The sequence below is a fragment of the Jaculus jaculus genome, chromosome 5, assembly GCF_020740685.1.
Source record: "Jaculus jaculus isolate mJacJac1 chromosome 5, mJacJac1.mat.Y.cur, whole genome shotgun sequence".
Classification (NCBI taxonomy): domain Eukaryota; kingdom Metazoa; phylum Chordata; class Mammalia; order Rodentia; family Dipodidae; genus Jaculus; species Jaculus jaculus.
Genome location: NC_059106.1, coordinates 69,589,313 through 69,611,744, shown reverse-complemented (window position 1 = coordinate 69,611,744; position 22,432 = coordinate 69,589,313). Strand labels below are relative to the sequence as shown.

Sequence of the window (22,432 nt, the reverse complement as noted above, 5' to 3'; positions counted from 1 at the left end):
AGTGAGAACCTACCTCAAAAATCAAACAAGCCTAGCGTGGTGGCGTGCACCTTTAATCCCAGCACTCAGGAGGCAGAGGTAAGAGGAGCACCGTGAGTTCAAGGCCACCCTGAGACTACAGAGTGAACTCCAGGTCAGCCTGGGCTAGAGTGAAACCCTACCTCAAAAAAAAAAAAAAAAAAAAAAAAAAGTTGATAAAGAGAGCTGGAGAAATGGCTCAGGGTTTAAAGAACTTGCCTGCAAAGCCTAACAACCTGGGTCTGATTCCCCAGTACCTATATAAAGCCAGATGAACAAAGTGGCCCATGCACCTGGAGTTCATTTGCAGTGGCTAGAGGCTCTGGCATGTCCATTCTCTCCGCCTGTCTCTCTTCTCTCTCTCTCTCCTTGCAAATAAATAAATATTTAAAAAAAAAAAAAAGAAAAGAAAAGGATATGATAGGGCTGGGAAGATAACTCAGTGGATAAGGTACTAACCACTTGAGCTTGAGTACCCAAGTTCAATCCCCATGTAAAAAGCCAGGGCTGAAGAGATGGCTTAGCAGTTAAGGCACTGGCCTGAAAAGCCAAAGGACCCATGTTCGATTCTCCAGGACCCACAGAAGCCAAGCGTACAAGAATGCACATGTGTCTGGAGCTTGTTTCCAGCAGCTGGAGGCTCTGGAGTGCCCAGTCTCTCTCTCTCCCTCTCTCTGTCTCTCTCTCCTGCTTTCTCTCTCACTCTCAAATAAAAATAAAAAAGTCAGAAATTATGCTGGAGAGATGCTTTAGAGGTTAAGGTGCTTGCCTGCAAAGCCTAAGGGCACAGGTTTGATTCCCCAGCACCCATGTAAGCCAACTGCACCACATATTTTATTTTATTTTATTTTATTTTATTTTATTTTATTTTATTTTATTTATATATATGTATATATATTATATATATGTTTTGCAAGGTATTTGTGTAGATATATATATGTATATGTATATGGGTTTTGTTTTTTTTTGGGGGGGTTGAGGTAGGGTCTCACTCTAGTCCAGGCTGACCTGAAACTCACTATGTAGTCTCAGGGTGGCCTTGAACTCATGGTGATCCACCTACCTCTGCCTCCCAAGTGCTGGGATTAAAGACATGCGCCACCACACCCGGCTGTATATGTATATGTTTTATTTTAATTTTTTTATTAGCAATTTCCATGATTATAAAAAGTACCCCATGATGATACCCTTCTTCCCCCCCACTTACCCCTTTGAAGCTCCACTCTCCATCATGCCTCCTCCCCATCTCAATCAGTCTCTCTTTTACTTTTGATGTCTTGATCTTTTCTTCCTCTTATGATGGTTTTATGCAGGTTGTGTCAGGCACTGTGAGGCCATGAATATCCAGGCCATTTTGTGTCTGGAGGGAGCATGTTGTATGGAGTGCTGCCCTTCCTTTGGCTCTTACATTCTTTCCGCCACCTATTCCACATTAGACCCTGAGCTTTGGAAGGTGTGATACAGATGTTGCAGTACCCAGTACTGAGCACTGCAGTCATTTCTTTCCATCACAATTATACCTTCTGAGTTGTCCCAAGGTCACTGCCATCCGAAAAGAGAAGATTCTCAACCAAAAGTGAGAGTAGCATTAATATAAGGGTGTGAACATTAACAGAAGTGCTTACTGGGCAGTTTGATAAGCATAGGATATACATTTGGCCAGACAACAGCAGACGTTACACCCCTAGGGCTCATGACTACCCGTTTTAAATTTTCAGTATCAGGGATGTATTCATTTCCCATGGAGCGGGCCTCCAGTCCAATTAGAGGGCAGTTGGTTTCCCCCATAACAGACATGTCAATATTGCACCCATTGGCTCATTTGGCCTGGCTGGCCAACTATAACGCTTGTAGTGTCCACTAATGAGTATCTTCCCTGGTGATTTCTCTTTCTCCCATTGAACTGCATGCAGAATGGCTTCTTCCAGCTTTCTGTCAGCTAGTCTACACGGAGGAGGTATGTATATGTTTTTTGAGGTAGGCTCTCACTTTAGCTCAGATTGACCTGGAATTCACTATGTAGTCTCAGGGTGGCGTCGAACTCATGGTGATCCTCTCGAGTGCTGGGATTAAAGGCATGTACCACCAAGCTCGGCTGTTTATAAATATTTTATTTTTTTATTTATTTACGAGGGAAATAGACTCACGCGCACAAGAGAGAGAGGGGCTGGAGATAATGAGCATGCCAGAGCCTCTAGCCACTGCAAATGAGCTCCTGTTGCATGAGCCACCATGTGCATCTGGCTTACATGGGTCCTGGGGAATTGAATTTGGGTCCTTAGGCTTCACAGGCAAGTGCCTTAACTGCTAAGCCATTTCTCCAGCCCATTTTATTTACTTATTAGAGGGGGGACACACCTTTAATCCCAGCACTTGGGAGGCAGAGGTAGGAAGATTGCCATAAATTCAAGGCCACCCTGAGACTACATAGTGAATTCCAGGTCAGCCTGGGCTACAGTGAAACCTTACTACCTCAAAAAACCAAAATAAATAAATAAAAAATAAAATGCTGGGATTAAAGGCATGAGGCACCATGTTTGGCTTTACTTTGTTTTTCTGAGACAGGATTTCATGTAGCCCCGGCTGATCTTAAACTTAGTATGTAGCTGAGAATAACTTTGAATTCCTGATTTTCCTTCCTCCACCCTCCAAATTCTGAGATTACAGGTGTGAGCTATCCCAGACTTCCACTATCTTATTCACTGTTTCACGGTTTTCCCTTGTGAGTGTGCTTTGGTACAGAGCCTTGCTGTGGAGCCCAGGCTGACCTCAAGTTCATGGCAATTCTCCTGCCTCAGCTTCCTCAGTGTCCTTGAGTGCTACAGTTCCAGGGCACCATGGTTGCTTTTCACTGCCCAGTTTTAAACTCATTGGCTAAATGCTCTGAGGGGCGCTGGAAGTTGCAACTAGTCAGGAGGTTGAGGCAAGAGAATCATTGGAGCTTGGGAGGTCAGGGACAACCTAGGCAGCATAGTGAGATACCACCACTACCCCCCCCCCAAAAAAAATAAAAAGATGGGCTGGAGAGATGGCGTAGCCATTAAGTGCTTGCCTGTAAAACCTATGGACCCCGGTTCGAGGCTCGTTTCCCCAGGACCTGTGTTAGCCAGATGCACAAGGGGCGCACACGTCTGCCGTTCACTTGCAGTGCCTGGGGGCCCTGATGCACCCATTCTCTCTATTTCTCTCTATCTGCCTCTTTGTTGCTGTCAAATAAATAAATAAAAGGAAAAACAATAAAACCAGGGTCTGTGCTTGTAACTCACTTGGCAGAGTGCTGGCCTAGCATGCACGAAGCCTTGAGTTGGCTCCCCAGCCCACTTTTTTTTTTTTTTTGGTTTTTCGAGGTAGGGTCTCACTCTAGCCCAGGCTGACCTGGAATTCACTATGGAGTCTCAGGATGGCCTCAAACTCATGGCGATCCTCCTACCTCTGCCTCCCGAGTGCTGGGATTAAAGGCGTGCGCCACCACGCCCGGCTCCCAGCCCACTTTTACCTTAAATATCTAGTCCTCCTGCCTCCACTTTTCTAGTGTTGGAATTGCAATCTTCTCACTGTCTCCTCATTGCCATTAGGAGAAAATACAAGCTCCTAAACTCTGAAGTTATCCCTCTATCCCCTAAACACCACCATCCTCTTCAGCCTCCTCTCTCTCTCTTACATTTGGCATAGACATGCCAACTATCTCCTAGTTCTTTTAACTTTCTGCACTCTGAGCTGAAATACTTTCTCCCCGACCACTGTCTCCCAGGTTTTCAGTTAGCATTTATCCATCGTTTGGGACTTATACTGGCCTTGTCTGAAAGCCTTGTATGACTCCCAAGGACTAAGTTATTTGATTTGATTAGCATCCAGAACTTAGAGTCTTTTTATTTGTTTTTGTTTATAATTTTATTTATTTCCAATGAGAGTATGAGAGAGGAGGGAGAGAGCATAGGCACACCAGGGCCGCTTGCCATTGAAAACAAACTCCAGATTCATGAGCCACTTGGTGTCTTTGACTTCACATGGGTTCTGGGGACTCAAACCAGGGCCATCAGGCTTTCAAGCAAGCGCCTTTAAGTGCTGAACCATCTCTCCAGCCCCTTGATTTTTTGTTTTGTTTTGTTTTTCGAGGTAGGGTTTTGCTCTAGTCCAGGCTGACCTGGAATTCACTATGTAGTCTCAGGGTGGCCTTGAACTCATGGTAATCCTTTTACCTCTGCCTCCTGAGTGCTGGGATTATTAAAAGTGTGTGCCACCACGCCTGGCTCTTTATTTTTTGAGACAATATTCTTGATATATAGCCCAGGCTTACCTCAAACTCATGATTCTCTTGCCTTTGCCTTCCAAGGGCTAGGACTTTATGCCACAATGTCTGGCCAGTGTTTAGTTTCGTGTATGTATGTATATTGGTTTTTTCAAAGCAGGATCTTACTCTAGCCTAGGCTTACCTAGAACTCACAATGACCCTTCTACCTTAGCTTCCCCAGTGCTGGAAGTAAAGATATATGCAACCATGTCTGGCCTTTTATTTTATTTTGGTTTTTCGAGGTAGAGTCTCACTCTAGCTGATGGGATTAAAGGTGTGCACCACCATGCCCAGCTTGGCCGTGTGTGTGTGTGTGTGTGTGTGTTACGAATGTATCAGGATCTCTTGCTGATGCAAATGAATGCCTGTCTGGCTTTACATAGGTATCTAGGGAATTGCACCCCAGCAGGCAGGCTTGTAAGCAAGCACCTTTAGCCACTAAGCCCATCTCCCCAGTCCCCTGTGTTTAGATTCTCATAATAGTCATTCCACTTTGTTGTACAAACTTGTTAAGGTGTACTCAACACTGTAATATAAGGGCTGGAGAGACAGCTTAGTGGTTAAGGCATTTGCCTGCAAAGTCAAAGGACCTCAGTTTGATTCTCCAGGGCCCATGTAAGCCAGATGCACAAGGGGGTACATGCATCTGGAGTTTGTTCACAGTGGCTAGAGGCCATGGCATGCCCATTCTCTTTCTCTCTCTCTCTCCCTCTCACTCTCTCTCTTCCTCTACCTCGTTCTCTCTCTCAAATAAATAAATAAAAATAAAAATATTAGGAAAGGGCTGGAGAGATGGCTTAGCGGTTAAGCGCTTGCATGTGAAGCCTAAGGACCCTGGTTCGAGGCTCAGTTCCCCAGGTCCCACGTTAGCCAGATGCACAAGGGGGCGCACGCATCTGGAGTTCGTTTGCAGAAGCTGGAAGCCCTGGCGCGCCCATTCTCTCTCTCTCCCTCTATCTGTCTTTCTCTCTGTGTCTGTCGCTCTCAAATAAATAAATAAAAAATTTAAAAAAAAATTAGGAAAAAAACTGTAATATAGGAAGCTGGGCATGGTGGCACACACCTTTAATCCCACCCAGCACTCAGGAAGCAGAGATAGGAGGATTGCTCTGAGTTCAAGGTCACCCTGAGACTACATAGTGAATTCCAGGTCAGTCTGGACTAGAGTGAGACCCTGCCTCAAAAATCAACAACGACAAAAAACTGTAAAATAGAGTTCTAACCACCTGAGTTTGATTCCCAGTATCCACTTAAACCCAGAGGCTCAAAGTGTCTCAAGCCTCTGGAGTTCTTTTGCAGCAGCTGGGGGTTCTGGCACCCCCATTAGCTCTGTCTCTGTTCTATCTCTCTGCTTGCAAATAAATGCATAAAATTATTTTTTAACTGCAGTGAAGTCAGGTGTGGTGGTGCACGCCTTTAATCCCAGCACTCGGAAGGCAGAGGTAGGAGGATCACCACGAGTTCAAGACCATCCTGAGACTACATAGTGAATTCCAGGTCAGCCTGAGCTAGAGTGAACCCTACCTCAAAAAAACAAACAAGCAGACTGGAGGGGTGGATTAGCAATTAAGGCACATGCCTGTGAAGCGTAAGGATCCAGGTTCAATTCTCCAGGTCCAATGTAAGCCAGATACTCATGGTGGTACACGCACCTGGAGTTCATTAGCAGTGGCTGGAGGCCCTGGTGCACCCATTCTCACTCACTCTCTATCTCTCCGTCTCAAATAAATAAAAATGAATCTTAAAAAAAAAAAAAAACTGCAATGAGAGCAAATGACTATGCTGCTCTCTTTTCTTTTTTGGGATAGGGGCTCACAAAGTACCCCAGGTGAATCTTGTATGCCTGACAATCCTCCTGGCTCAGCCTCCTGGGTGCTGGGATTACAGGGATGAGCCGGTATGCTTGCATGGCTCTCTCTCGCACGCTCTCTCTCTCTCTCTCTCTCTCTTTTTTATAAGGTAGAGTCTCACTATAGCTGAGGCTGACTTGCAACTCACTCTATGGTCCCAGGCTGACCTCGGGCTCATAGTGATCCTCCTACCTCTACTTCTCAAGAGATTAAAAGCGTGTTCTCAGTCTCTCTTTCTTTTTGTTCTTTTCCTTTTTTGTGGTGTTTATTGTTTTTGTTTTTTTTTCGTTTTGTTTTTTCAAGGTAGGGTCCCACTCTAGCCCAGGCTGACCTGGAATTCATATGTAGTCTCAGGGTGGCCTCAAACTCATGGAGATCCTCCTACCTCTGCCTCCTGAGAGCTGGGATTACAGGCTTGCACCACCAGGCCCACCTTCAGTTTCTCTTATTTAAAAAAAAAGATAAGCTGGGCATGGTGACACACACCTTTAATCCCAGCACTCGGGAGGCAGAGGTAGGAGGATTGCCATGAGCTCAAGGCCACCCTGAGATGACAGAGTTAATTCCAGGTCAGCCTGGACCAGAGTGAGACCCTACCTTGAAAAAAAAAAATGAAAAAAAAAAAAATATATATATACAACTTCCATAATTGTAGACAATAGCCCATGGTAATTCACTCCCACCCCCACTTTCCCCTTTGCACCTCCACTCTCCATCATATCCCCTCCCCTCTCAATCAGTCTCTCTTTTATTTTGATGTCATGATCTTTTCCTCCTATTATGATGGTCTTGTGTTGGTAGTGTCAGGCACTGTGAAGTCATGGATATCCAGGCCATGTTGTATGTGGAGGAGCACGTTGTAAGGAGTCCTACCCTTCCTTTGGCTCTTAACATTCTTTTAAATATTAATTTTTTCCATTTTTATTTATTTATTTGAGAACAACAGACAGAGAGAGAAAGAGGCAGATAGATAGATAGAGAATGGGCGGGCCAGGGCCTCCAGCCACTGCAAACGAACTCCAGACGCATGCACCCCCTTGTGCATCTGGCTAATGTGGGTCCTGGGGAATCGAGCCTCGAACTGGTGTCCTTAGGCTTCACAGGCAAGCGCTTAACCACTAAGCCATCTCTCCAACCTGACTCTTACATTCTTTCTGCCACCTTTTGTGCAATGGACCCTGAGTCTTGGGAGGTGTGATAGAGATGTATCAGTGCTGAGCACTCCTCTGTCACTTCTCAGCACCATAGTGCCTTCTGAGTCATCACATGGTCACTGCCATCTGAAAAAAGCTTCTCTAACCACAAGTGAGAGTAGCATTAATATATAGGTATGAACTGTAAGAGAAGTGCTTGCCAGACCAGATAGTTTGGTAAGCATAGTATATATATTTAAACAAACACCAGAAGACATTACACCCCTAGGGCTCATGACTTCCTGTCATAGGATTTTTTATTATTAGGCATGTATTCCCTCCCATGGAATGGGCCTCCAGTCCAAATAGAGAGTGATTGGTTTCCCCCATAACACATTCTACTGTTGCACCCATTGGCTCATTTGGCCTGGCTGGCCAAATTTAAGCCTTGTAATGTCCACTGTTGAGTGTCTTCCCTGGTGATTTCTCTCTCCCATTAAACTGCATGCAGTATGGCTTTTTCCAGCTTTCTGTCAGCTGATCTACATGGAGATTGTTTTCAGCTCAGCTCCAGCAGGATTTCTCAGTGGCCTTGCAGCCCAAGTATGTGGAGTCTTCAGCAATAGGGTCTTACCATCTGTTCCTGGTGGGAAGCCAAGGGCCTCGGCAATGGCCTGTATTTTGGGAAGCATCAGTGACCTTCCTGGTCAACAACTTATTGGAAGGTATCCCATCCCTGGCACTGAAAATGTTTTAGTAATACTCTATGGCTTCTGGGTGTGCCATTGTCCAAAAAAGTAGGTTTCCATATGACTTATTCGTATACTCTTAGACCTTTATATATATGTATTTTTTTATTTTTTAAGGTAGGGTCTCACTCTAGCTCAGGCTGACCTGGAATTTACTACGTAGTCTCAGGGTGGCCTTGAACTCACAGTAATCCTCCTACCTCTGCCTCCTGAGTGCTGGGATTAAAGGCGTGTGCCACCACACTCAGGTACCCTCTTAGATTTTGATTAGCCCTCCCTTCCCACCTTTCCTTTACTCAATCTCTTCCCCTGACCTCATTTAGGCCTTTCCACCCCCATTCATCTGTTCTACTCACATATATACAATACTATCCTATTAAGTTCCCCCCCCCTTTTATATCCCCTTTCTAGTTTACTGGCCTCTGCTGCTGAGTTTTATCCCAGCTCACACAGAAATACAATCATCTGTAGCTAGGATCCACATATGAGAAAGAACATGTGACATTTCACTTTCTGGGCCTGGGTTACCTTACTTTGTATAATCCTTTCCAGATCCATCCATTTTCCTGCAAATTTCCTTTTTCTTTACTGCTGAGTAGAATTCCATTGTATAAATGTGCCACATCATCATTATCCACTCTTCAATAACAGGACATCTAAGCTGGTTCCATTTCCTAGCTATTGTGAATAGAGCAGCAATAAACATGGTTGAACAAATATTTCTAAGGTAGTATGATGAGTCCTTAGGATATATGCCTAGGAGTGGTATAGCTGGGTCATATGGTAAATCTACTTTTAGCTGTCTCAGGAACCTCCACACTGATTTCCACAATGGCTGGACCAGGTTGCATTCCCTCCAATAGTGTAGAAGGGTTCCTCTTTTTCCACATCCTCGCCAGCATTTATGGTCATTTGTTTTCATGATGGTAGTCATTCTGACAGGAGTGAGATGGAATCTCAACATAGTTTTAATCTGCATTTCCCTGATGGCTAGGGATGTAAAATATTTTTTTAGATGTGTATATGCCACCTGTATTTCTCCTTTTGAGAATTCTATATTTAGTTCCTTAGTTTTCTATTTAGTTCCTTTTTTTTTAAGATTTGAAATTCTTTTATTCATTTTTTCTTTTCAATTATTTTTATTAACAACTTCCATGATTGTAAACAATATCCCATGGTAATACCCTCCCGCCCCCACTTTTCCCTTTGAGACTCCATTCTCCGTCATATCCCCTCCTCCTCTCAGTCTCTCTTTTATTTTGATGTTATGATCTTTTCCTCCTATTATGATGGTCTTTTGTAGGTAGTGTCAGGCACTGTGAGGTCATGGATATCCAGGCCATTTTGTGTCTGGGGGGAGCACATTGTAAGGAGTCCTACCCTTCCTTTGGCTCTTACATTCTTTCTGCCACCTCTTCCACAATAGACCCTGAGCCTTGGAAGATGTGATAGAGATAGTTCAGTGCTGAGCACTCCTCTGTCACTTCTTTCCAGCACCATGATGCCTTCTGAGTCATCGCAAGGTCACTGCCAATATGAAAAGAGAAGATTCTCTACCAAAAGTGAGAGTAGCCATTAATATATGGGTATGAACATTAAGAGAAGTGCTTACTGGGCAGTTTGATAAGCATAGTGTTGCAGTCCGGTTCGCATTGCTGGTAGAAATCACCCAACAAGAGTAGCTTCTGGGTAAAAGAGATTTATTTTGGCTTACAGGCTTGAGGGGAAGCTTCACGATGGCAGGGAAAATGATGGCATGAGCAGAGGGTGGACATCACCCCCTGCCCAACATAAGATGGACCACAGCAACAGGAGGGTGTGCCAAACACTGGCAAGGGGAAACTGGCTTTAATACCCATAAGCCCGCCCCCAACAATACACTCGCTCCAGGAGGTGTTCATTCCCAAATATCCATCAGCTGGGAACCTAACATTCAGAACATCTAGGTTTATGGGGGACACCTGAATCAAACCACCACACATAGTATATACATTTAGCCAGACAGCAGCAGACGTTACACCCCTAGGGCTCATGGCTACCCCTGTTTTAAATTTTCAGCATCAGGGGTGTATTCCCTCCCATGGAGCGTGCCTCCAGTCCAATTAGAGGGCAGTTGGTTTCCACCATGACAGATGTGCCACTATTGCACCTATTGGCTCATTTGGCCTGTCTATAGCCCTTTTTTTTTTTTAATTCAGTTGTTTTATTTCTTATTATTTAGCTTTTTTGAGCTCTTTGTACATCTGGGATATAAATCATCTCTCAGATGTATAGCTGGCAAAGATTTTCTCCCATTCTCTAGGTTGCCTCTTTGCTCTATTCACAGTGTCCTTTGCTTTACAAAAGCTTTGTAATTTCATGAGGTTCCAGCAGTTGATCTGTGGTTTTATTTCCTGAGCAAGTGTTGATATATTCAGAAAGTCTTTGCCAATACCAATATGTAGAAGCATTTCTCCTACTTTTTCTTGTAGCAGTTTTATAGTTTTGGGTCTGATATTAGGGTCTTCAATCCATTTGGATTTAATTCTTATGCATGGAGAGAGAGAAGAGTCTATTTCCATCCTTCTACAGATACATATCCAGTTTTCCCAGTACCATTTGTTGAAGAGGCTGTCTTTTCTCCAGTGAGTGTTTTTGGCACTTTAGTTGGCGATCAGGTGGGTACAGCTGCCCAGAGCTACACTGGGTCCTCTATTCTGTACCATGCTGGGTTTTTTTTTGTTGTTGTTGTTGTTGTTTTTACTATTGCTCTTTAATACAGGTTAAAATTTGGTATCTATATTTGTTGCTCAAAATTGTTTTAGATATTTGAGGTTTTTTGTGCTTCCAAATGAATTTTTGGATTTTTTTTTTCTATTTCCATGAAGAATACCATTGGAATTTTGATGGGGATTGCATTATATGTGTACACTGCTTTTGGTAAGATTGCCATTTTCACATTATTGGTTCTTCCAATCCAAGCACAAGTGATGTTTTTCCATTTCTTACTTTCTTTTGCAATTTCTGTCTTGCATATTTTAAAGTTTTCATTGTACAGATCCTTCACTTCCTTGATTAGGTTTATTCCAATGTACTTTATTATTTATTTTTTATGCAATTGTGAATGGGAGTGATTCTCCGATTTCATCCTCTGCGTGTTTGTTGTTAGCATATAGGAAAGCTACTGATTTCTGTGTGTTTATTTTGTGTCCTGCTACATGGCTATAGGTGTTTATCAGCTCTAACAGTTTGGTGGTAGAGTCTTTAGGGTCTTTTATGTATAGAATCATATCATCTGAAAATAGTAATAATTTGATTTTTTCTTTCCCAATTTGTATACCCCCCCCCCCTTTTTTTAAAGGTTTTTCAAGGCAGGGCCTCACTGTAGCTCAGGCTGACCTGGAATTCACTATGTAGTCTCAGGGTGGCCTCAAAATCATGGCAATCCTCCTACCTCTGCCTCCCAAGTGCTGGGATTAACTGCATGTGCCACCATGTCTGGCTGTATCCTGTCTCTTGCCTTATTGCTCTGTCTTCCAGTACTACATTAAATAAAAGTGGGGACAAAGCTGGACGTGGTGGCACATGTCTTTAATTCCAGCAAACGGGAAGCACAGGTAAGAGGATCACTGTGAGTTTGAGGCTATCCTGAGACTACATAGTAAATTTCAGGGCATATTGGGCTAGAGTGAGACCCTACCTTGGAAAAAAAAACTGGGAACAGTGAACACTCCTGACTTGTTCCTGATTTTAGTGGAAAAGCTTCAAGTTTTTTTCCATTTAGTAATACGTTGGCTGTAGGCTTGTCATAAATACCCTTCATTATATGGAGATATGTTCCTTCTATTCCCAGTCTCTGTAGGACTTTTATCATGAAGGGATGTTGGATTTTGTCAAACGCTTTCTCTGCATCTAATGCGATGATCATGTGATTTTTGTCCTTCAGTCCATTTATATAATCTGTTACATTTATCGATTCATGTATGTTGAACCATCCCTACACCTCTGGGATAAAGCCTACTTGGTCATGGTGAATGATCTTTCTGATATATTCTTGTATTCTGTTTGCCAATATTTTGTTGAGAATTTTTGCATCTATGTTCATGAGGGAGATTGGTCTGTAATTTTTTTTTTAATTGTATCTTTGGTTTTGGTATCAGGGTGATGCTGGCTTAGTAGAAGGAGTTTGGTAGGATTCCTTCCTTTTATATTTTATGGAAAAGTTTGAGAAGCATTGGTGTTAGTTCTTCCATGAAGGTCTGGTAAAATTGACCAGTGAATCCATCTGGGCCTGCACTTTTTTTAGTTGGAAGATTTCTTATAGCTGTTTGCATCTCTGTACTTCTTATAGGTTGTTAATTTCATCTTGATTTAATTTTGGTTGGTCATATAAATCAAGGAAATCATCCATTTCTTTCAGATTTTCAAACTTAGTGCAGTATGTGTTCTTATAGTATGTCCCTATGATTTTTTTAAATGTTTGTTTGTTTTGGTTTTTGAGGTAGGGTCTCACTCTAGCCCAGGCTGACCTGGGATTCACTATGGAGTCTCAGGGTGGCCTTGAACTCACGGCAATCATTCTGCCTCTGCCTCCCAAGTGCTGGAATTAAAGGCATGTGCCACCACGCCCAGCTGTCATAGTGCCTTTTTTATCTCTAATTTTATTAATTTGTGTCTCTTCTTTCTTTTGGTCAGATTTGCTAAGGGTTTATCAATCTTTTTTATTTATTTATTTTGGTTTATTTTTATTTATTTATGTGAGAGCGACAGACAGAGAGAGAAAGAAGCAGATAGAGAGAGAGAGAGAGAGAAAGGGCATGCCAGGGCTTCCAGCCACTGCAAACGAACTCCAGACGCATGTGCCCCCTTGTGCATCTGGCTAACGTGGGTCCTGGGGAATCGAGCCTCAAACCGGGGTCCTTAGGCTTCACAGGCAAGCGCTTAATCACTAAGCCATCTCTCCAGCCTAGGTTTATCAATCTTGTTTATCCTTTCCAAGAACCAATTCTTTGTTTCATTGATTCTTTGGATTGTTTTTTAGGCTTCAATTCCATTAATTTCTGCCCTAATCTTTATTATTTCAACCCATCTACTGATTTTTAGTTTGCCCCCCCCTTTTTTTGTCTTTTGAGGTAGGGTCTTACTCTAGCCCAGGCTAACCTTGAATTCACTATGTAGTCTCTGGGTAGCCCTGAACTCACGGCAATCCTACCTCTGCCTCCTGAGTGCTGGGATTAAAGGCATGTGCCACCATACCCAGCTAATTCTTCTTTTTCCAAGGCCTTAAGGTAAAACATTAAGTTATTTACTTGAGACCTTTGTAAGTTATTTATATATATATATTTATTTATTTTTGGTTTTTCAAGGTAAGGTTTCACTCTAGTGTCCAGGCTGACCTGGAATTCACTATGGAGTCTCAGGATGGCCTCAAATTCACAGTGATCCTCCTACCTCTGCCTTCTGAGTGCTGGGATTAAAGCCATGTGCCACCATGCTCAGTTTCTTTCCTTCTTTCTTTTTTTCTTTCTTTCTTTCTCTTATTTTCTTTCAAAGTAGGGTCTTATTGTAGCTCAGGCTGACCTGAAATTCACTGTGTAGTCTCAGGGTAGCCTTCAACTCATGGCAATCCTCCTATCTCTGCCTCCCAAGTGGTAGATTAAAGGGATGTGCCACCACACCCAGTTTCTAATTTCTTTTTTTTTTTTTTAATTTTTTTAAATTTATTTATTTGAGAGTGACAGACACAGAGAGAAAGACAGATAGAGGGAGAAAGAGGGAATGGACACACCAGGGCTTCCAGCCTCTGCAAACGAACTCCAGATGCGTGCGCCCCCTTGTCCATCTGGCTAACGTGGGACCTGGGGAACCGAGCCTCGAACCGGGGTCCTTAGGCTTCACAGGCAAGCGCTTAACCGCTAAGCCATCTCTCCAGCCCTCTAATTTCTTTTTTTTTTTTTTAAATTTTTATTAACATTTTCCATGATTGTAAAATATATCCCATGGTAATTCCCTCCCTCCCCACCCCCACACTTTCCCATTTGAAATTCCATTCTCCATCATATTACCTCCCCATTACAATAATTGTAATTACATATATACAATATCAACCTATTAAGTATCCTCCTCCCTTCCTTTCTCTTCCCTTTATGTCTCCTTTTTAACTTACTGGCCTCTGCTACTAAGTATTTTCATTCTCACGCAGAAGCCCAGTCATCTGTAGCTAGGATCCACATATGAGAGAGAACATATGGCGCTTGGCTTTCTGGGCCTGGGTTACCTCACTTAGTATAATACTTTCCAGATCCATCCATTTTTCTGTAAATTTCATAACTTCATTTTTCTTTACCGCTGAGTAGAACTCCATTGTATAAATGTGCCACATCTTCATTATCCACTCATCTGTTGAGGGACATCTAGGCTGGTTCCATTTCGCAGCTATTATAAATTGAGCAGCAATAAACATGGTTGAGCACGTACTTCTAAGGAAATGAGATGAGTCCTTTGGATATATGCCTAGGAGTGCTATAGCTGGGTCTCTAATTTCTTAATATAGGCACTTAAAGCTATAAATTTCCCTCTTAGGACTGCCTTCATTGTTTCACAAAGGTTTTGGTATGTTGTGTTCTCACTGTCATTTGATTCTATGATTTTTTTTATTTCCTTCTTGATTTCTTCATTGACACATTCATCATTTAGTATTGTTTAGTTTCCCTGATTTTGTGTATGCTCTATAGCTTTTCTTGTTATTGGTTTGTAGTTTGATCCCATTGTGATTAGATAGAGTGTAAGGAATTATTTGAATTTTCCTATGTTTGTTAAGGTTTGCTTTGTGTCTTAGAATATGTTCTATTTTAGAGAATGTTCCATATGCTGCTGAAAGGAATATGTATTCTGCAGCATTTGCATGAAATGTTCTGTAGGTATCTATCAGGATCATTTGTTCTATGACCTCATTTAACCTAGACGCAGCTCTGTTTATTTTTTGCCAGGATGACTTGTCAATTGATGAGAGTGGGGTACTGAAGTCACCCACTACCACTGTGTTTGGTGTTATCTGTGACCTTAGTTCTAATAGCATTTGTTTGATGAAATTGGGAGCCCCCATGTTAGGTGCATATATGTTTAGGTTTGTAATGTCCTCCTGTCAGAATGTTCCTTAAATCAATATAAAGTGACTGTCCTTACCTTTTCTAAATAATGTTGTTCTGAAGTCTACCCTGTCAGATATTAGGACAGCAACTACTACTTGTTTCCTAGGTCCATTTGCTTGAAACAACTTTTTCCAACATTTCACCTTAAGATAGTGTCCATCTTTTGTAGAAAGGAGAATTTCTTGGAGGCAACAAATTGAAGGATCCTGCTTTTTTTTTTTTTTTTTTTTTTTTTGGTTTTTCGAGGTAGGGTCTCACTCTGGTCCAGGCTGACCTGGAATTAACTCTGTAGTCTCAGGGTGGCCTTGAACTCATGGCGATCCTCCTACCTCTGCCTCCCGAGTGCTGGGGAAGGATCCTGCTTTTTAACCCAGTTTGCAAACCTGTCTCTTTCAGTTGGGGCATTGAGGCCACTAATATTAAGAAGTATGTGTTTATTTTTGCTATTTTTCTTATTCTGTAGTTCTTCCAGCTTTACCTTTGCTCTCTCGTATTAACTAGTATTTGAGTATGGTTTTTTTCCAGGTTCCTTATATGTGTGCTTTTCTTTCTCTTCAGCATGGAGGATCCTTTCAAGTATCTTCTGTAGAGCTGGTTTTTGTCTTCATATATTCCTTTAGTCTGCTTTTGTTATAGAATGTCCTTATTTCTCCGTCTATCTGAATGGATTGCTTTGCAGGGTAAAGTAACCTTGGTTGACAGTTGTTATCTTTCAGAACTTGGAATACATTAGTCTAAGCCCTTCTGGTTTTGAAATTTTGTGTTGAGTAATCTGCTGTCATCCTGATGGGCTTGCCTTTGTATGTGACTTGATTTTTCTCTCTAACTGCTTTCAATATATTTTCTTTGGTTTTTGTGTTGTACCTTAATTATAATATGGCGAAGAGAGGATCTTTCCAGATTTTGTCTGTTTGGTGTTCTATAGGCTTCCTGTATCTGTACTGGCATCACTTTCCCTACTTGGGGGAAGTTTTCTTCTGTGACTTTGTTGAAAATACCTATTTTGCCTTTGGAGTAAAATTCTTCTCCTTCTACTATGCCCTGAATTCTTATGTTTGATCCTTTCATAGTGTTTTGAATGTCTTGAAATTCCCATTCATGCCTTCTTATTAGTTTGTCTTTCTCTTTGTTGGACTGAATTAGATCTGCCACCTAGTCTTCTCATTTAAATATTCTGTTTTCTCCTTCATCTATTTGACTGGTGAGACTTTCTACAGAGTTTTCTATTTGACTTACTCTGTTTTTGTTTTTTTTTTTTAATTTCTGATTGGTATTCTTTCATTATTTCTATCTCCTTACTCATGTTTTTTTCTTTCTTTCTTTCTTTCTTTTTTTTTTTTTTTCGAGGTAGGGTCTCACTCTGGTCCAGGCTGACCTGGAATTAACTCTGTAGTCTCAGGGTGGCCTTGAACTCACGGAAATTCTCCTACCTCTGCCTCCCGAGTGCTGGGATTAAAGGCGTGTGCTACCACGCCCAGTTTACTCATGTTTTGTATTGACCTCCTTATTTCATTAAGTTGGGTTCCTGTGTTCTCCTTCAGGTTTTTGTTTTCTTCTTTGATTCCTTTCATTTCTTCTTTGATTTCTTTGATGATAAATATAATCTTTTTTTTTTTTTAATCTTTGCCAGGAATTTCATCTAAAGCAGTTTCACTGGAGGTCATTTATGACAGATTTATAATTTTGGTGGGATTGTATTGTCTTGATTTTTTTGTTTCTTATATTATAAAGATTTTTGCATTTTGACTTAATTTGATGCTTGGGTTTTCTAATTATCTGCAGTGTTCTTAGCCATGTACATCTGACTTTATATATCTTCAGTGTAGGAGTTTAAGGTGCCAGGTGCAGTTTTTATGCTCCAAGGGAAATAGCAGAAGTGACCCTAGGTGTTGAGTTTGCCTGTTATTCAAGTATTGTAGTAGACTGGGTGAAACAAGTTACTGGAAAATTCTAAAATTCAACTGATCAATATAGACATTCGATCAAAACCAGCACAGAAGGCCAGGCATGGTGGCACATGCCTTTAATCCCAGGACTAGGGAGGCAGAGGTAGGAGGGTTGCCATGAGTTTGAGGCCACCCTGAGACCACATAGTGAATTCCATGTCAGCCTGGGCTAGAGTAAAACCCTACCTCAGGAAAAAAACAAAAAACAAAAAACCCACAATACAGAGCATTTATACAAGTGTATAAAAATCAGGAAACATCAAAGGCAGCAATAGTCAAAACCAAAATACCGCTCACTTGAAAAGGGTATAGCCAAGCAAGAATATATCATTCAGCACTCAAAAGGCAGAGGTAGGTGAATCACTGAGTTCAAGGCCACCCTGAGACTAGATAGTGCATTCCAGATCAGCCTGGGTTAGAGTGAACCCTACTTCAAAAAATCAAAACAGGAACGGGGCATGGTGATGCACGCCTTTAATCCCAGCACTTGGGAGGCAGAGGTAGGAGGATTGCCATGAGTTTGAGACCACCCTGAGACTACATAATGAATTCCAGGTCAGCCTGAACTAGAGTGAGACCCTACCTTGAAAAGCCAAAAATAAATAAATAAATAATAAATAAAAATAAAATATTCAAAGAACAAGGCTGGTGAGATGGCTTAGTGGTTAAGCGTTTGCCTGTGAAGCCTAAGGATCCCGGTTCAAGGCTCAATTCCCCAGGACCCAAGCTAGCCAGATGCACAAGGGGGTGCACGTGTCTGGAGTTCATTTGCAGTGGCTGGAAGCCCTGGCACACCATTCTCTCCCTCTCTATATCTGCCTCTTTCTCTCTCTCTGTCTGTCACTCTCAAATAAATAAATAAAAATTAAAAAAATATTTAAAAAACAAAAAGCAAATACATACATACATACATATACATATACATATACATATACATATACATATACATATACATATATATATATATATATATATATATATATAATTCAAATGTAATACATAACCTTTCCTGACATGGAAAGAGAGATTAGCACTTCCAGTGCAGGCCTACATACCTGGCTTTGTATAAATAGGCCCTGTTACCTTTTGGGATGGCTTCCAGTCTCACTAATGCTGAGTGCCCACCTTGATCTCTTTGGGTGTGGGGCAGCCAGGGGTGAATGAGTTATGGGGAAGTTCTCAGCCCTGACCATTGGGGGAGGGAGACTTTGCAGCGTGCCTGGAGTTGAACCAGAGCTGCTCGGCTGGTCTGTTTGTTTTCTCCTTCAGCAGCCGCTCAGCTGGTCTCTGCTGACTTCTCCTTCAGATTTCTTGACTTTGCGCGGAGGCTGATGTGAGTGGAAAATCCTCTCACCTTGTTTCTGCTGCTGCCGCTCTGTACCACTGGCCTGGCAGGCTCACAGTTCAGGGCCGCTGGCACCTCACTGGACTTCTGCCTGGCTTCCTCTTTCTGGGAGATCTTGGTCTCTCCTGCTTCTCTGCAGTGGTTGATAATAATTTGTAGACTTTTGCTTTTCAGTAGCAGGGTTTATTTTGCTGTGTTTCTGTTTATTGCCCTCCCTAGGCTGCTTTGGTGTGGCCAGTATGCTGCTGTCTTACCAGGAAGTCCCAGTTGCTCTTTTAACAAGCAAATCCCAGAACCCAGTGCTGAGAACTTCCTACGTGTTTGAATGAATGAGGCCATTAGATTTTCCTCTTCTAAAGCCATTGAGGAATGTGCCAGGTATAAATGATTAATTTCTGATGTTTAACACAACTGTAGTTCAAATGTGTGGTCAATTATTTTTCTTGAATGGCATGCACAGCAATCTTCACCTTGCAGTACTATGAACACGGGTGATCTTACAATGCAAAGCCTATAATTACAATAAATGGAAGTTGTAATTATCCTCTGGTCTAAGTTTTTATGAGGCCTGAAAGGATAGAGGATGGAGATAATGTGCTCGATGGAACACATTGCTGCTCCCTAATGAATATTAATTGAATGCATGAAATTTACACCTTCCACGATCCTGGAGGGCTTGGGAAACAACAGCATTGGTTGCTTAATTTGGCGTCAGTTTTCCAACTTTCCTAAGGCTATATACTTTTGCAGAAGTTTCACTCACCCAATAGAGCCCTAAAATTCTTTTGTTTAGGGCAGGAAAAGGGAGATGTGAAAGGGGAACATTTAAGGTTCCCTAATTCATTTTCTTATTACTAACCCCTCAGAGAGTGGTCGCAGCATGGACCCTCCCGGAAAACTTGAACAGAGCAGTGAAGATCCTCACCGCTAGGTGTCTCCGTGGCCGCGCCTCTTCCTCCATCCCGCCGGAAAGCGGCTGCTGGCCGCGCACACTCCCTCACTCCATTGTTACTGAACTCCCAAAGCAAGTGACCCTTCTGAAGGGCTATTCCAGGGCTAGGGAAAACTTTCCAGCAGATCTCTATCAATAGCTAGCTAGCTAGATTCTCTTAACAGAAACAATGAATTAGCAGCAGTGTCCTCAAACTCATAGCAATCCTTTTACCTCTTCCTCTGGGATTAAAGGTGTGCACCACCACACCAGCTCTTCCAGGCTTTTCTTTTCTTTTTTTTTTAATTAAATTTTTAAATGTATTTTTATTTTTATTCATTTATTTGAGACTGTGAGAGAGAATGGGCATGCCAGGGCTTTTAGCCACTTCAAAAGAACTTCAGACATATGAGCCACTATATGCATCTGGCTTACATGGGTACTGGGAAATCTAGCCTGGGTCCTTTGGCTTTGCAGGTGAGTGCCTTAACTGCTAAGCCATCTCTCAAGCCTTTTTCTGGGCTTTTCTACATGTATTTTCATCTTTTTAAAAATATTTATTTATTTATTTACTTGAGAGAGAGAGAGACATAGAGTATGGCATGCCACCCCTGCAAATAAACTCCAGATAAATGTACCACTTTGGGCAACTTGCTTTATGTGGGTACTGGGGAATCAGGCTTTGCAAGCAAGCACCTTTAACCACTGATCCATCTATCCTGCTGTGTGGAATCATTTTTTTAAATTTATTTATTTGAGAGTGACAGAGAAATAGACAGATAGAGAGAGGGAGAAAGAGAGAGGGAGGGAGAGAGAGAGAGAGAGAGAATGGGCTCTCCAGGGCTTCCAGCCACTGCAAATGAATTCCAGACGTGTGCGCCCCTTTGTGCATCTGGCTAACGTGGGTCCTGGGGAATCGAGCATCAAACCAGGCTCCTTAGGCTTCACAGGCAAGTGCTTAACCGCTAAGCCATCTCTCCGGCCCTGTGGCATCATTTTTGCTCTAGATTCTCATTCTGTTGCTCTTTGCTGGCTCTCCTTGAACTTCTGGAAAATTCTCATATCTTTGCCTCCTATCTCACCATCAACATCAGCCATCAATTACAGAAGCCTGACATTTTTTTGTCTTTTTTGTTTGTTGTTTTGTTTTTCTGAGTTAGGGTATCACTCTAGCCCAGGCTGACCTGGAACTTGAGCAAGGAACACTTTATCCACTAAGCCATCTCTCCAGCCCTTTTTTTTTTTTTTTTGAGTTAGGGTCTTGCTGTAGCCCAAGCTGACCTGGAATTTACTATGTAGTGTCTCAGGCTGGACTTGAACTCATGGCAATGCTCCTGCCTCAGCCTCCTGAGTGCTGAGATTAAAGGCATGTGCCATCACACCTAGCTTTCATTTATTCTTTGTTAAAAAAAAATAGGGCTGTGGGCTGGAAAGATGGCTCAGTGGTAAAGGTGCTTGCCTACAAAGCCAAATGACCCAGGTTCCAGTCCTCAAGATCCATGTAAGCCAAATGCACAAGGGGACACACACATCTTGAGTTCATTTGCAGTGGCTGGAGGCCCTAGTGTGCCATTTCCTCTCTCTTTCTCAAATAAATAAAGAAAAATAAAATATTTACAAAATAGAGAGCCAGGGTTGGAGAGATGGCTTAGTGGTTAAAGCATTTGCCTGCAAAGCCAAAGGATCCCAGTTCGATTCTCCAAGACCCACATAAGCCAGATGCACAAGGGGGCACATGCATCTGGAGTTCATTTGCAGTGGCTAAAAGCCCTGGTATGCCCATTCTCTCTCTCTCTCTCTCAAATAAATAAATAAAAATATTTAAAAAAAATAGAGAGCCAAAGGAAGGATAGGACTCCTTACAACATGTTCCTACAGACACAAAATGGCCTGGATATCCATGTCCTCACAGTGTCTGACACTACCTACACAAGACCATCATAATAGGAGGAAAAGATCATGACATCAAAATAAAAGAGAGACTGATTGAGAGGGGAAAGGGATATGATGGAAAGTGGAGTTTCAAAGGGGAAAGTGGGGGGAGTGATGAGGGAATTACAATGGGACATTGTTTACAATCATGGAAGTTGCCAATAAAATTAATTTTAAAAAATTGGGCTGGCTGGGCATGGTGGTGCATACCTTTAGTCCCAGCATTTGGGAAGCAGAAGTAGGAGGATCACCCTGAGTTCAAGGCCATCCTGAGACTACATAGTGAATTCCAGGTCAGCCTGGACTAGAGTGAAAAACCATAGTAATAATAATAATAAATAATGAATAATTAAAATAAAAACATAATGCTTATGGGGCTGGAGAGATGGCTTAGTGATTAAGGCATTTGCCTACAAAGCCTAACAACCTGGGTTTGATTTCCTAGTACCCATGTAAAGCCAGATGCACAAAGTAGCACATGGATCTGGAGTTCCTTTGCAGTGGCCTGAGACCCTGGTGTGCCCATTCTTGTCTGTCTCTTTCCTTCCTCTCTCTCTCCCTTGCCCCCCTCTCTCTTTGCTTGAAAATAAATAAAATAAAAAAAAAAATAGTGCTCATTTCAGCACATACACTAAAATTGGAACAATACAGAGAAGATTAGTATGGCCCCTGCATAAGGATGACAAGCAAATTTGTGAAGCAATCTGTTTTTGGTAAAAGTTAAGGTCTGGAATGAGATTCAGTGAAGTAGCCACACAGCATAGTGAAAATAAAGCCAGGCACGGGGTCGACTTGGGTTGGAGGACCAGAAGACCCATTGTGGGACCATTTCAAGAAGCGGCATTTGCCTTGCCTGTAAATGGACTGGACAAGCCTCTGTTTACAGATCCACCAGGTAAGACAAAATTTGAGCTGGACATAGTGGTGCACACCTTTAATCTCAGCACTTTGGAGGCAGAGGTAGAAGGATCACCGTGAGTTTGAGGCCACCCTGAGACTACAGAGTAAATTCCAGGTCAGCCTAAGCTAGAGTGAGACTCTACCTTGAAAAACAAAAAAGAGACAAAATTTGGATGTCATATTATTATGGTTAAAGGGAGAAAATAG

The 22,432-nt window shown here is 42.2% G+C and overlaps 1 protein-coding gene and 1 non-coding gene across 2 annotated transcripts in view; both read left to right on the top strand.

Annotated features, from left to right (window-relative positions):
- LOC123460667 (peptidyl-prolyl cis-trans isomerase NIMA-interacting 4-like) overlaps positions 1-22,432 on the top strand; it is a 27,168-nt gene extending 4,736 nt beyond the window's left edge. Inside the window, exons 2-4 of the mRNA XM_045149133.1 lie at positions 18,682-18,761; positions 22,046-22,220; positions 22,386-22,432. Of these exons, the coding sequence (XP_045005068.1) occupies positions 18,682-18,761; positions 22,046-22,220; positions 22,386-22,432 (302 nt within the window). The remainder of the gene's footprint in view (positions 1-18,681; positions 18,762-22,045; positions 22,221-22,385) is intronic.
- On the top strand, positions 21,936-22,037 carry LOC123461113. Its single transcript, XR_006637431.1, has one exon. It is a non-coding gene; the product is annotated as a U6 spliceosomal RNA (small nuclear RNA).